The 14,016-nt window shown below is 44.1% G+C and overlaps 1 protein-coding gene across 3 annotated transcripts in view; it reads left to right on the top strand.

Annotated features, from left to right (window-relative positions):
• The first annotated feature begins 261 nt into the window (after nucleotides 1–261).
• Nucleotides 262–14,016, top strand: part of per1b (period circadian clock 1b) — a 22,779-nt gene continuing 9,024 nt past the window's right edge. For 2 of the 3 annotated variants that reach the window (XM_035519663.2, XM_035519662.2), the window contains exons 1-5: nucleotides 262–446; nucleotides 10,177–11,102; nucleotides 11,332–11,585; nucleotides 11,799–11,920; nucleotides 13,985–14,016. The exon at nucleotides 13,985–14,016 is cut by the window's right edge and continues 170 nt beyond it. In XM_035519663.2, coding sequence (XP_035375556.1) covers nucleotides 10,717–11,102; nucleotides 11,332–11,585; nucleotides 11,799–11,920; nucleotides 13,985–14,016 — 794 coding nt within the window. In that variant the 5' untranslated portion in view covers nucleotides 262–446; nucleotides 10,177–10,716. Of the gene's footprint in view, nucleotides 447–6,855; nucleotides 7,653–10,176; nucleotides 11,103–11,331; nucleotides 11,586–11,798; nucleotides 11,921–13,984 lie in introns of those variants that run through there. The other variant, XM_027003776.3, reaches the window with a different exon arrangement.

Below are 14,016 nucleotides of genomic sequence, written 5' to 3'. Positions count from 1 at the left end.
GTCCTTTGCATCGTATACGCAACGGCGCAAATATCGCGACTACGTGGACCACCGGACAGACATTGCGCTTAATACGTATTCCGTGAGGCAGGCAAGCTGCAACGTGACAGCCGAGACCCGTGCGCCGAGCGCCTCCGTCGCCAACCAATGAGCGAGAGCTTGCGCGCGAATAGGCTGGCTTCGCGAGCGCAGGAGCCCAATGGGAAGCGCGTCTGAGAGTCGCTCGAGGAGAGATTCGAAAGCACGTGTACTCCTGCGTGTGTGGTGGCATGGGGGGAGCGAGCGCTGTGCCACACAATAGCAACGCGACCTCGACGCTGGAGCTGCGGGAAAACCAAGTTCAAATCGGGACGTTTTGGACACTTATACTAACACCTAGGAAAAAGTAGAGGACAGCGACTTTCTGTCTGAGCGTTTAAAGACTAAAGCACTGACCGTCTGGGAAGGTAAGGCCGGTTCTTCGGGGCGCTTGACTAATTTTAACGTAGCGTTGCCGTTTTAGTCTTATACAGTTATGCTTTTCCTCGGTCGCCTGAAGTTTGTTGTTTAGTGTTGTCATTTAAAGAGCTAGGTTAACGCAAGGATCGGTATGACAGTGGCGCATAGATAGGCAACGCCTCTGCCCCTGGTGCTGTGCCTAAGATGCATAAACGGCTATTCGTTCGTCCTCGTTATTGTAGAGATGTCGGTGTGTTTATATGCTTATGCCACAAATGAATGTAATTGAAAAATACTGTTTTAAGAATCCAGCTGTGTGTAAATGCTTCGCAAACCAAAATGGTAGCAACGGTGGATGCGATTAACCCAATGCCAGTAAATCAGCTCATCTGTTTTACCTCCCTGTTTGTTTGTTTGTTTGTTTGTTTGTCAACTTAAAACGCTTATTTATATTGTATTGAGTTTGTAAATTAGGACAGGAATCGTATGTTGCGCAACATGCCCTCTTTTCCGCACGTTTGCTTGTGCCTTCCAGCTGGTGGTATGGCGCGGTTTTCAAAGAAAACGGAGAAATATGCCTGAACAGTTCATGGCCTAAGCTCTGTATGATACGTGTAAAATAAGACATTGGGCAATTTTAGCTTGCGTGTTTTTAGCGCCTGTAGCATAGGCCAGTGGAGATTATACTTAGGTGTGTGCAGTTAGACACGATTCGCAGGAATAATTACACTTTCGGGAGATGGATTACACAAGAAGCGATCAATACTCAGCACAGGCAGTAGTGTTTACAGTGCATGTGTTTCTTTTAAATATACAACGCAAGAACTGGAATTAATTCTGACTGGGTGTTAGGATTGTGTTTATTATTTGCCAGCAACACATGTATAGCTCTCCCAGGTGGACCAGATCCAGCTGGGAGTGAAAAAAAACCCACAAGTATGTAGTCAACAAGAACCTGTTTAGGCAGAATGCAGAAATGATGAAGCCGTGCTCGAATAATGCATTGCATATAATAAGAAAGCAGCTTAAAGCTAAACCTTATATTTCGGACTAGATTTGTTGAGCGTCATCTTGCCAGAAGCAGTTGTGTTGGCAGCGACCTAGTCAAACAAAGCATGTCAGCCCATGACGTGGCTTCTTTGTGAACAGAGCTGAGCGTTTGAATGATGAATGTGCAACTGATGTGCAGGACAGGGTAGTTCAATGCTCACTCCTTCGATAGGTGTAATATTTCACTCTCAGCTGCATGATCACAATAGTAAACTATAGTGAGACAAATGGCCAAAGAATGAAAGGTTACAGTGATTCTGCACTTGAGGTCATGTTGTGGCGTGTTGGATATGTGCTCAACACCTTTACATACTTATGAGGTGTAAGTACAATGTTACGTGGTCACTTCTCTTCTGCAGGAGATACAGGTGCACATTCAGGTACATCTGCACTTTTAAAGTTTAAAGTCTGCTTATGCCAAAAGACTATGCTTAGACTGCATTTAAGGATGGAGATCAATCAGCCTATTCAAGCAAGTTTATTTCTGAATTCTCTTTAACAGACCGTATAAAAATGCTTTGGCTTTATTATATTAAGATGGCTTTTCAAAACAGTTCTAAGAAATGAAGACAGTAATTCTCTTGGCCTACCAGTTGTGATTAGCAGTGTATTGTTTCACTTTAATAGGTATTTTGCTAGGCATTTGCCCGGCGCATTTTTGGGTTTGTCATAATAGACTGGGAGCAAAAGAAAGCAACTCCCAAGTGAATAATCTTCTATTCACATGTATATTTTTTAATTAAGATGGAATCCTTTGTTTTGTTTGTGTGTGTGTGTGTGTGTGTGTGTGTGTGTGTGTGTGTGTGTGTGTGTGTGTGTGTGTGTGCGTGTAGTTGAATATATGGATTCGACATAGGCTCTAAAAAATGACAATGTTGAATGAAAAGGGTTTTTTTTTTTTTTGCAGTCTCACAGAAAAACATATTTGCTGTTACCTCCAGAACTACTGAGCAAGTATGGCCAGATTCACTGAGTCACACCAGACATGTTGCCCAGCTATCATTTTACTACTGACCCCATTACAGTTTTTGTTTATGCCCCAGATGAGTGCAGCTAATGGTGCATAGAAGGAGCAGAGCAGAAAATCCCCGAATAAGCGGAGAGTAAAGGGTATAATCACCCTGTAACTGCATACAAATCAAAAGTCCATCCTCAATAGAGCTGTGATTGTGGAGGTTAATCATGTGAATTGGAGCTCTGACTCATTCTGTCTTGAGGATGAACGCTCCAGAACGTTAGAATATCACAGTCCCCACAGAGGTGTAAAATGTCTTTTGAAGGCAATCAACTGCGACCTTTCTGATGGCCTAACTGAACTCGCTTATACATATATCAGATAATTATGGAGATTAGTCATAAGTAACCATTGCAGCACCATTTTTCCCATTTGTTAACTGAGGGAACTAACAAAGTGTGTGTTTTTGTTTCACACACTCCCTGCAGTTATGTTATATTACAACTAATTTTGTTCACTTCCCATTTGCTAAGAGACTGCCCTCTACAGTTGAGGATATCCATAGCAAAGGTTGTGCAAATGATCAATTTCAAACTGAAATTGCGATCTAGGGGGGAAAAAAATTATTTGCAAGAGCGTCAGTTCTATTAAGACATTCCAAATTTCTTAAAATTTACAAGATCTTTTATTGCCTTATGTTGTTGTAGTTGTTACGTAGTTGTTCTGAGTTGCAATACATATACATTTACAGCATTTAGCAGATGCTCTTGACCAGAGCAACGTATAACTATGCCTGTGTCAAAGAATACCGCAAAGTTAGAACCCTGCCAGGGTATTCCCAAAGAAGTTTCATACAAGAAGGTTTTGGGGTTGTTGTTTTTTTTTTGGGGGGGGGGGGGGGGGGGCGGGGGGGGGCAGTATATAGAGAAGAAATGGAAGGATATTTGATTATTTAAGCGCTTTGAAGTGGCTGTGGATCATTCAAGTGAACAGGTGTGTCTTTAGTCTTCTTGCTGACTAAAGTAGTAGTAGGAGGTCATTCCACCATCTGGGTGCTCATACTGAAGAGTCTTAAGGCATGCCTTCCCTGTCTCCTGTGATGTACTAGATGCATGGAGAGTGCAAAATATGGTGCCGAGTGAGACAAATGCTTTTAAGTAGGAGGGAAGAGGTGAACTTTCAGCTTTGCAAGCAAGTGTCGGGGTCTGAAATGTGCTGTGACCAACTACATGAAGCCAATGCAGGGAATGTAACAGTGTAGTAATAGTTCAGTTGTTTAAATTAACAGTGGTAGCAGGTGGTTCATTTAATGCAAGAACCAGCGAGGTTTGCAGTTCTGCTTGGTGGTTCTTTGATATTAAGTGAATATTCTTAGGGCTTGAGACTTGTACAACATAATCGCAACCTAAATTGCAATTGAGATATCGGTCAGAAAAATTGCTGTAAGAGATTTTCCTCCAAATCTTTCACTTATTGTTTTATGCCGAGGGCAAGCTAGAGGTGCACATTTATGTGGAGGCAGTTCAAGTCAGGAACATATGTTTTTCAGGGGCAGATGCATTCATCATGTGGTATCCCATGGATAACAATCTCATTAGCGATCCTTCAAATGAATATGCTGCCAGACCCTCATTCAATTTTAAGGATAAGTCACTTTCTTTAACAAGCAAGGCCAGTGAACATGAAATAATTAGGGGAATGCTTTTGACGTAAACAGAAAAAGTCCCTTAAGAATGAGACAGAGGTATTTAGTTTTGCATTGGACAAAATAGCAATAAGTGAACCAACGTGGAGCCTTCTCTGAATGCTTGTATACTTTTAAACATCATGTAATGTGGATATTTTCTAAACAAGTCAGTTATCTTAAACATCGTTTATTTAGGTTCTGAGTTTGGAATTGTGGTTTTGAGCAGTACCATCATTACAGAAATGACATGTTCTGTGAGTACCTTTAAATCACCTTTGTAAAAGGTAAGGCTAGCTTTTCTACAAAGAATGCTTTCTAGTGTGATTTCTTAATTCACAGGAATACATATTATTCAGCTCTCTTTACTATATATGGTTATTTAATTTTTTACAGAGATTTAAAAAATGTGCCCAAAAATGTTAATCCTCTGTTTTAAGAACCCACAAATGTATCAGCCAAAACTATTAAGAAAACTGTAGCCATCATGTCTTTTCTGTTCTGGTATGCTGTTTATGAATTTAGGGATACACCATTAGATGTGGTATGATCCTCTGTTCTTTTAACTGTCTGTTTCCTTACTTTGTATCTGTCACGACAACCACAAGGGTTTTTGAAATTCATAAGCCTCATAAGACAACATTTTTCTTCCATAAAATCCCAACTGGCAATCTTCTGACTTTTCCTCACTCTACAGGTTCCAGCCGCCTTCAACATTTTCTGACATTTCTTGTCCTGATGACACGCTTTCCCACTATAATGGTGCCATTTCCTTTCTGTTAGCCCCAATTGAAAACACCAAATACACATGAACATACATTATCAACGATCTCTTTTCAGATGCAAGGAAAAGTATATTGTTTAATCAGATATCCAACAAGCCCATGTATGGAATTATTTCTCCATCATACAGAAAATGTTACTGTGCACTATTTTTGATGAGTGATTTGTTGCCATATGATAATCATATAGTGTTATTACTGTTACTGTAAAAAGCAAAAATAGATACATTAAAATAGTACTGTGCTACTTGTAATAAAGTTATTAGCCAGCAATGGAGGTCAAAAAAAGTCCCAGCCACTCACTACTCATGGCTTCTCTCTGAGTTCCAAGTGATGAAAACCATCTTAGCAGGATTACAGGGAATCTTGCCTCACTATCCAGCCGGTAATCTGCATTTTGTCCAGTCTGTAATCTACACTGTAATGTGTCCTTTGTTTGTAGTGCCTCTGTAACAATGAAGGGTATCAGAAATCCCCAAGCCTATTTATGACATAAATTAACACATCCAACACCATGACTCATCTGTTCCCAGCAGGACTGTATACACTTCTTTATGGCCTAGTTCAGTAAGACCTTCCACCAGTTCCTGAGTCTCTTGACAGTGTCTCTCACAGAAAAACCCTTCCAAAAGTTTCTGAGTATCTGTTGATGAGATTCACTTTATTTGCACCTCTTTCTGTCTAATCATAAAATCCAGTGCCCCCTCTAGGTTTGGTCCCGGGTCCACCTACTTTCTCGGAGCCCTGTGTACGAAACATCTCTAATCTTATCTCCCATCTAATAAATATGCCTTTAGTCTCTGGCTCTGTCCTACTTGTACTTCAAACTGCTGCTATTATGCCTGTCCTCAAGAAAGTTGGTCCTGATGCATCCACTGCTGATCACTACCAATATCGAATGTCCCTTTCCTACCGAAGTTATTGGAATGAGTGGTTGCAACACAACTACAAACTCCTCTATCTCAACATAATTTCTAGGACCCACTATACAGGCCTGTGGCATTTCTGTTAAAGGTTATTGATGAACTCTGTCTTTCTGTTGATGCTGGTGCAGCTTTAGTTTTGCTTTTCCTACGAGGAATCACACAAACTATAGCATACTGGTCCGTCTTTCCTGAGCTGGTGTTGCAGATTGAGGCCGAACTTGATCCACAACATGCCTCACTCATGGGCAGCCTTTTTTATTCCACCTAGGTAATGTAAATCATTTTCTTCCCGTATTATTCAAGGAATGCTAGAGAGGTTACGTTCTTGGTCCTATCCCTTTAATAACATACATGCTCCCCCTTGGCCCATTCGTCCACCTCCATGGTCTTGGTTTTTTTAGTGTTACACTGATGATGCCCCAGTTTATGGTAGTACTAAATCTAACACTGCGTTACAAAACTCCAGGAGATCTTACTCACAGCACTTCACCCTTAATCTTGGACTTTCGCGTGCTCCCTAATTTCAAAGCTTTACGTACTATAGCCCAACTAATCCGGTTCAGATCCATTACCGTTCTCCAATTTGCCTTCTGGTACTGGATTTTTGAGGTCCGTCAGACTCTGTAGTGTCATGGCACCCAGAGTCCAGAACACTTTACCTGTAAAAGCAACCTTGAGTTTGAAGGAGTTATACAAATTAAAAGTATTATTGTTGTGAGTGAATGGATCTTTAATTATTACTCAGTAGAGTGTCTGCAAGAGTATTTGCCTCAGGCCAAACTGAATCTTAAATAACACACCTTGCTTCTCACAGAGGCTGTGTGATTCACGATTCTTTATCCACTGGTAGAAAGAGAGAGAGAGAGAGCAAGGAGCTTTTCGGTGCGCACCATACACTACTGCACGGTAAATGTAATCTGAGGCGGTGGGGGTGTTTATAAGATGTCTTCTGCAGAGGCTTCATTCCTAATTCACCCCGCGTTGCCTTGAAACTGTTCTTATTGCACAAAACGCCAGTTTCAGACAGAGCGAGCGAAAAAGATGGGTCGGAGAGCAGTTGCCCTACTCGCTCATATCGGTCGGTCGTTTTCTAGGCGTCGAGCTGCGCCTAGACGAAATCATCGCCGCGGACACGTGCGTTGTGTGTTTACAGAACGCGACGGAGGCGGAGGGAGCGTGCAGGGAGCAGCCAATCAGCGCGCGCGCCGCGGAACGGCTTTTATGCAATAGGTGTGTCCTCGCGCGGAGGCGCCGTCGCTTTTGGATGCGTGTCCTCACGTCAGGCGTGCCGAGCGCTGTCGTGAGGTGGTGGCTGAGACGGTACCCGGGTTTGTTTGTTTGGTTTGTTTTTGTTTGTTTGTTCGTTTATCGTTCTGGTGCACACCTCTCGTGAATAGTCTGTCAAAACCTACCTGCATGCCGTGTTACATTTTTCCGTTTTATTCCGGTCTGTCATCGGTACTCGCATGTAAGTCGTTTCATCAGGGTGATGTCGCTGTTTGTGCTTGGTTTGTTTAGGTTTAAGCTTTTTCTGCGTTTTTTGTTTGTTTGCTTTCTGCTGTGCAGGACTGTTTGAATTATTTGTATAAGGACAGGATATTTTTGCACTAGCCGACACCGCGCTGTCCTCGAACGCCTCGTGCACTACGTGTAGGCTACCGGCCGACTCGGTCTGTGAAATTAATGTTTTAATCGCTCTGCGTGTCTTTGAAACGAAGACACTGTAGATGCATTGTGCTTTGGGCGTGTAGTTAATGATGCTCTTACTCACGTTACTCGCTGCGAGAACAGCATCACGACATCGTGACTCGAGGCAGGTGTGTATTTCTTCAAAGCAGTTCACTAACTTGCTGAATTACTGCATATCTTTTGAACATTTTTGCACAGTTAAGCATTCTTGTTTTGGTAGCTGGTTTGTTTTTTCCCTCTTAAAGCGATTCTGCGTCACCGTCACAAATTAATTCAATAGCTCTAGTCAATAGCTCTCTCTCACTCTCTCTCACACTCACACGCGCGCGCTCTCTCGTTCTTTTTTTCTTTTTTTAAGACTTTTATCATGCTTGTGTTAGCATATGGAGGGTTTTACTGTAAAATTTATATTTCAATCTGGAAATGTTTTCCAAAATTAATACTACAGTGTTTTTTAATATTATCCACTAGTGAAAAGACTCAGCAACATCTGTGTGCTTTATTCATGTGTCATTTAATAGTTTTAATAGTTTTAGGCTGATGCAGCCTTACCACAATTAATCCTAACCCTAGTCATATACAAACGATATTATAGCAGTGTGAGTCTAAAGAATGGAATAGGTGTATTCACACTGTAGACTGACATACTGTACCAGTGGAAAGATGCTGTAACTAATGCACAGTGCAGTGTTTGACTACTATAGTGCTATGCTAATGTGCCAATAGCATCTGAGGATTTGATGTGATTTTGACAGTGTGCCAGTGTGTGTAGGCGGGGACATGTGTTAGACACTCCGGATGCGTGCTGTGTAACAGTTGACACTCCTCAAGAATCTGGTGGTCATTGTTTGACTTCACAGCTCTCCCGCCAGACTCCAGAGGGTGTCGGTTTCTTGCCCTGCTTGTGTAAGGGTCCGTGAGCTGCTACAGACTGGTGGCTGCAAGTGTTCTCCAGCACTTAGAAGGATGCCCACGCTTGCATGAATATTAGAACGGGTCAGCCCTGCTCCAGCCAGAAGGCGCTAAGAACACAGACGTCTCTGCTACCAGGCAACCCCCCCCCCCCCCCCCCCAGACATGTGTGTAGCAGCTGTCAGATCCAACGGCCCCTGGCCCTTCCCAACACGCCTCCCTCCTCCCCTCCCTCTTTCCATAGTAAATGTTCAGGAATGACATATTTTCATCAGGATCTCAGAGCGAGAGATGTCCAAGAACTTTCTCCTCCCTCTGTGAGTCTTGAGTGAAACAGCTGAGGACTCCCGCTTGCAGATAGTATGTTTGGCTGGAATCATAAGACAAAGTGATTAGTTATTTTCCATCTTGTCTTCATGCGGAACATTCATTTAGTCAGTAGTAATGGCATCAGGCGAGATATATTAGGGTTTCCTCCTATATGGGCTGTGTTGCACTCTCGCAGATGACCCTGTTTCAGTGTTCATAAGGCGTCAAATTCTGCACCAGAAATGGTTATGGATATGAAGCACACTGATGACTCTTGACGTTTCATAGTTAAAAACTTGTCGTGGTCTTATGCACCAGAGGCCTGTTCAGTTTGAATTATCCCATGATCCTATAATCTGATGGGAAAAAAACCCTGCATTGTCCAACCTCTGTGGAAGGGCGTCCCATATAGTCAAAATCCTTTCAAGAAAGGTGGTGGGTGCATCTGAGTAAGACGACTGTTTAACAAAGCGATCTTAAAACTGGCTTTGGATCACAGAGAAGTCACCAGTGTTCCTACAGCGTGGTGCAAAACCGCAGAAGAGCTGAGAGGAAGTCAGGACTGCGGCCCCCGTACCGTCCCTCACAGAGCTTAAGGAATGATGCAGCTCCCTTAGGGATGAAGCCATGTGCTTGATGGGATAGTTCAGGGACCTGTGCAGAAATCATCTAAGCTTAAGAGCTCTGCCCACTGGTTATAGGAGGTCAGTGATCAATCGTTGAGCAGGTTCAAGTATAAAAACTCAAAGGTTCTTTACGGATAATATTGGATGATGATGATGATGATCTCTTGTTTACATTTCAAGACAATTAACAGCGGTGAGTCTTCATCATTAAAATGGTTGCTTTGTTACTCAAAGAAATTCAGAGACGTGCAGCCAAATAAGAAGGTCCTTCAGTCTGTTTCTTATATCGCCAACGACCCTGAGCACTGCGAGGCCTTACAGGGCCTGTTTCTTTACTGTGTTCAAGGGCACTCTGGTACCCACTCATAATGAGCCACCGAAAGAGAAGCTCTCAAACAGTTAACATGTACGGACACCTCATAAGGGAAGAAGTAGGAGGACGCAGAGTGAAAAGAGGTCTAATTCCCGTTCTCATAATAGAATACTGCATGAAACCAAGGAGTCCAGGAAAAGTCATTAGGGTTCAAAAGGGTGTGAGACAATGATGACGCATATTTGTTTGTGTGTCAGCACGAGTATGCATGCAGTTAGCGTTTTGACCTCTTTAGAGTTATTGGAAAAGATCAGATCTATCAGTCATTTGCTGCAGTGATTGTTTAGACCTTTTGGATCCCATGTGACTGAACCCAGTCAGCTAGAGTTTATGACCACTTTGTAAAACAGCAAAGTGTTTATACAGTCTTATTAAAGTATAAGAAATATGTTATGCACACTTTTATTTTCTCCCCCTTTTCTCTCTTTGCAGGTGGCTTGTGGAGTGAGGAAGTCAACACTGCAGACAGCAAGCAGGAAGAAGGAGGGGAGGAATGGACAGATCCTAAGCAGGGAGTGCTGGGGGGTTTCAGATGCTGCTTTCTCACTCTCGCACTCTCACACGCTCACGCTCAGCTCGCATCCATCTGGCCGCATGACTCCAGCCAAGACGGTTTCATAAGCCTCAGTCCTCCCCCAGTGTTTCTCGCACTCCACTGTTTCCGAAGTTAACGACATATTTACCTTTAGCTGAAATAAAAGTGTCGTCTCGCCGCTGGGCTACCTCAGCCAAGAGCGTTGGAGGCTATGATCGCACCACCCATTCGCTTTTTGAGCACTTTCTGAGGAACTCGTGACAGTGTATGCTCCAGCAGTCCAGCAGTCTCCAGAAGTAATGAAGCCAACCAATGAAAAAGGCTCGCAGCAAAAATGATGCACTTTACGCAGTCCGTCCTAGTAAATATCTGTTGAGCTGTACATTTTTAAAAAAGAAAAGTTGAGGCTTGTCAAAGGCAACCAGTAAGTCTGCACTATGAGTGATGACAACTCAGACTCCGCCCCCAGCAATGCCACTCGGCGGGGAGTAGGAGGGGCTGAAGACGAGGCGGGGCCACAGACCAACTCACCCAGCACCAGTGGCAGCTCCACCTCATCCAATCCAGCCAACGGCAGGACGGGATCGTCCCTGGGGGTGGAGTCAGGGCCAACGGGCTCCTCGTGCAGTAACCGCGGCCCTAATTCAGACGACATGGACGCACTGTCGAGCGGCAATGACTCTGGGGAGAGGGAGAGCGAGGGAGGGATGGAGCGTGAGACCAGCTCCCGGGGACGGCAGTCCATGCGGAGCTACCAGAGCTCCTCCAGCCAGAACGGCAAAGACTCTGGCATGATGCTGGAGACCACAGAGAGCAACAAAAGGTGAGGGACAGAAAAGAGAACGCCATGGGAACAAGAGCGAAGTCATATAGTCATATGGCACGGAGTATTATGTGGTGGCGCTGATATCAAGACGATATCGAAATGATATAAAAATGTTGCTCAGATCATCTGTTGACCAAAGACATGCAGAAAAAAAGTGGAAAAAGTTTAACTGTCAGTTTCTCATTGTCCTCTTTTTGCACTCTTCGTCTGTCCCTCTGTCCCTCAGCTCAAATTCCCAGAGTCCCTCCCCCCCCAGTAGCTCGTTGGCCTACAGTCTGTTGAGCACCGGCTCCGAGCAGGACCCGCCGTCCACCAGCGGCTGCAGCAGTGACCAGTCGGCCCGCGTGCGCACGCACAAAGAGCTGATGCGCGCGCTCAAAGAACTGAAGATCCGTCTGCCCGCCGACAGGAAGAGCAAGGGGCGGTCCAGCACCCTCAGCGCTCTCAGATACGCCCTCAGCTGCGTCAAACAAGTCCGTGGTGAGGGCTGTGTGTGTCTGTTTGGGAGAGAAAAACCGGGGGGGGGAGTTCTTGTGTAAAATTGCATTCTTGAGTTGTAGAGGATGTGGACTGGTTTTTAGTACTTCATTAAGTCTTTGCCTGAGGCAGGCACCTGTACAATCGTAACTGACTGACTGAAGACTAAAAGCAGTGATTTTGCATGGATGTGTTTTTGGTTTTTTTCCTTTCCAGCCAATCAGGAGTATTATCACCAGTGGAATGTTGAAGAGTGTCAGGGGTGCAGCCTGGACCTTTCGACCTTTACCATCGAAGAGCTCGATAACATCACCTCGGAATACACGCTGAAAAATACAGTACGTGTGTGCACAGGCACACGTGTGCATGCACACACACACACGTGTTTATCCAGTTATTTCTTTAGCTTAATGCGCGCTCTCTCTCCCTCTCTCTCTCTCTCTCTCTCTCTCTCTCTCTCTCTCTCTCTCTCTCTCTCTCCCCTTTGGTTCTTTCACTCTCATTTCACTAATGGAACATTACAACTGCTAAAGAAAAAAAAACAGCATAGAGAAGCAAACTCGTTGAAATTAAGTGAAAAAATGCACATTTGTCATGCCCGTAACATGTTTCATGCATGTTTTTAGCTAAAGTGTTTAGGGGGGCTAGTATGAAACATAACCCATGTAGTTGTTTCAAGGACACACAAGACACACTCGGAACACAATGCATGCTATTGTTTCCTTCTGTGTTTGAGGCCCTGTGTTCTTAACAGGAATTAAGGGTGCCAAAATTAAATTCCTTCAACCGCCCAATCACAGCCTTGTGGTGGGGCGGGGCTAAACGAACTGCACTCACTCAAGCGAATCTCCCATGACGGAGCTCTGTTGATGTATAAAAAGGAACTTTTCTTTTTTTCTTTTTTTATGCAATTAAATAAATCCATTAGGCTGTTAATGTTTCTGATAATTATATACACTTTAGAGTACAGCAAGCACAATGAATGGAAATGGGCTAGGAGTTCTAAGATGAAACAGTGAGGGCCTTCTGAGCCATTGAAGTGCTGCCCCAAACTAATAGTGATGCACATTGCCATTTGTAATTGGCAGCCTTTTAGGAAAAGCAACGCGTGGCCTTGCACATGGAGGAAAAAGCAAAGGCACGCATCCCGTTCACGTGTGTCACCTTTCCCGCGCGGGTCGGGTGGAATATGATCGCTATGTGGATTTTATTCAGAGGGTTGGATTACGTTGTCACCACATTTCCATGCATGCAAAGCAACAACATGAACAACCTGTTTGCATCTTGTTATTTATACAGCACGTGCTGGAAAATCAGTAGCACATGTGCTTTGCATTTAATCTAGTTTTCTTATTGGTATTTAAAACTTTCCGTTTTGTGGACCTGAAGTCTTAAAGAACTCAGCGGCCAGGGCTCAGAAGGACTGGCCTTAGCATCTGTGACGCTTTGTCCTAATAAGCAGCGTTACACAGGCAGAGAGGAATGGCTCCCAGAGGATCTGTTCTCCTCTTACTGACATAGGCCTGCATTAAAGGAACACCAGCCCAGGCAGTGAGACTGTCATTTATGTGACTGCAGTCTCTCTTATGGCCTAGGATTACCTCTGTCAGGTGGTTAACCTGGCGCAAGTGCCCTCTCCCCGCCAATGGCCTCCCCTGGCCTCCCCTTCTGACCCCTCTGTTTCTTCTTTTCTATGTCCAGCATTGCTGCTACTGTCTGTCCATGTTTCTCTCTCTCTCTCTCTCTCTCTCTCTCCTTCCCCTTGACTAAAGTAAGATGTCCATAAATAACTTGGACACCTGTTTTAGTACAGAATTATTTACAGGGGCCCATTGGGCTCGTCTGGCTGTTGAGGTGTTGTACGGGGCAAGGTGATGCGCCATTTGCATTCCTGGATCCTAAAACCAACGCCTAACTGTGTAACGCTGGCATAGTAAAGTTTTACAAACCGTTGTAACACTCATAAGCAAGCAGGTTTTTAGAGATAAAAAGGCACAAATGAATCAGGAATATCTAACCCTCGCCATGCCTAGCAAAGACGCCTGCAGCCCTGAGAAATGACAACCATACAGACAATGATAAATAGTTTTTTAGCAAAGGGACATTACAAGAGACCACTTTTCTTGCCGTGTCTTGTAGAAGACCTGGCTGCTAACTCCCCACTATTCTCTTCTTCGGCATCATCTCTGTGCCATGGCTACCTGCCTGACAAATGGAGACACGTCCTTCTGTCTCTGCCTTATATCATTTCCTGTTTGTCTAATAGTTATGGGCAAAATGCAGAAATGCTGCCCGTAAAAGCTTAACCCCAGAAGTGGGCATAAAGCGTAGGTGGGTAATGGTGAGTCGGTATACGTTTTCTAATATTCCGTTTCTCCCCGTTTTTCTCTCCCTCCCTTTAGGACACGTTCACCATGGCTGTGTCATTCTGGTC

This window comes from Electrophorus electricus, chromosome 13 (assembly GCF_041902795.1).
Source record: "Electrophorus electricus isolate QZ-2024a chromosome 13, ASM4190279v1, whole genome shotgun sequence".
Lineage (NCBI taxonomy): Eukaryota > Metazoa > Chordata > Actinopteri > Gymnotiformes > Gymnotidae > Electrophorus > Electrophorus electricus.
Note: the sequence above shows the minus strand (reverse complement) of the source record. Positions and strands in the feature narration are given on the sequence as shown.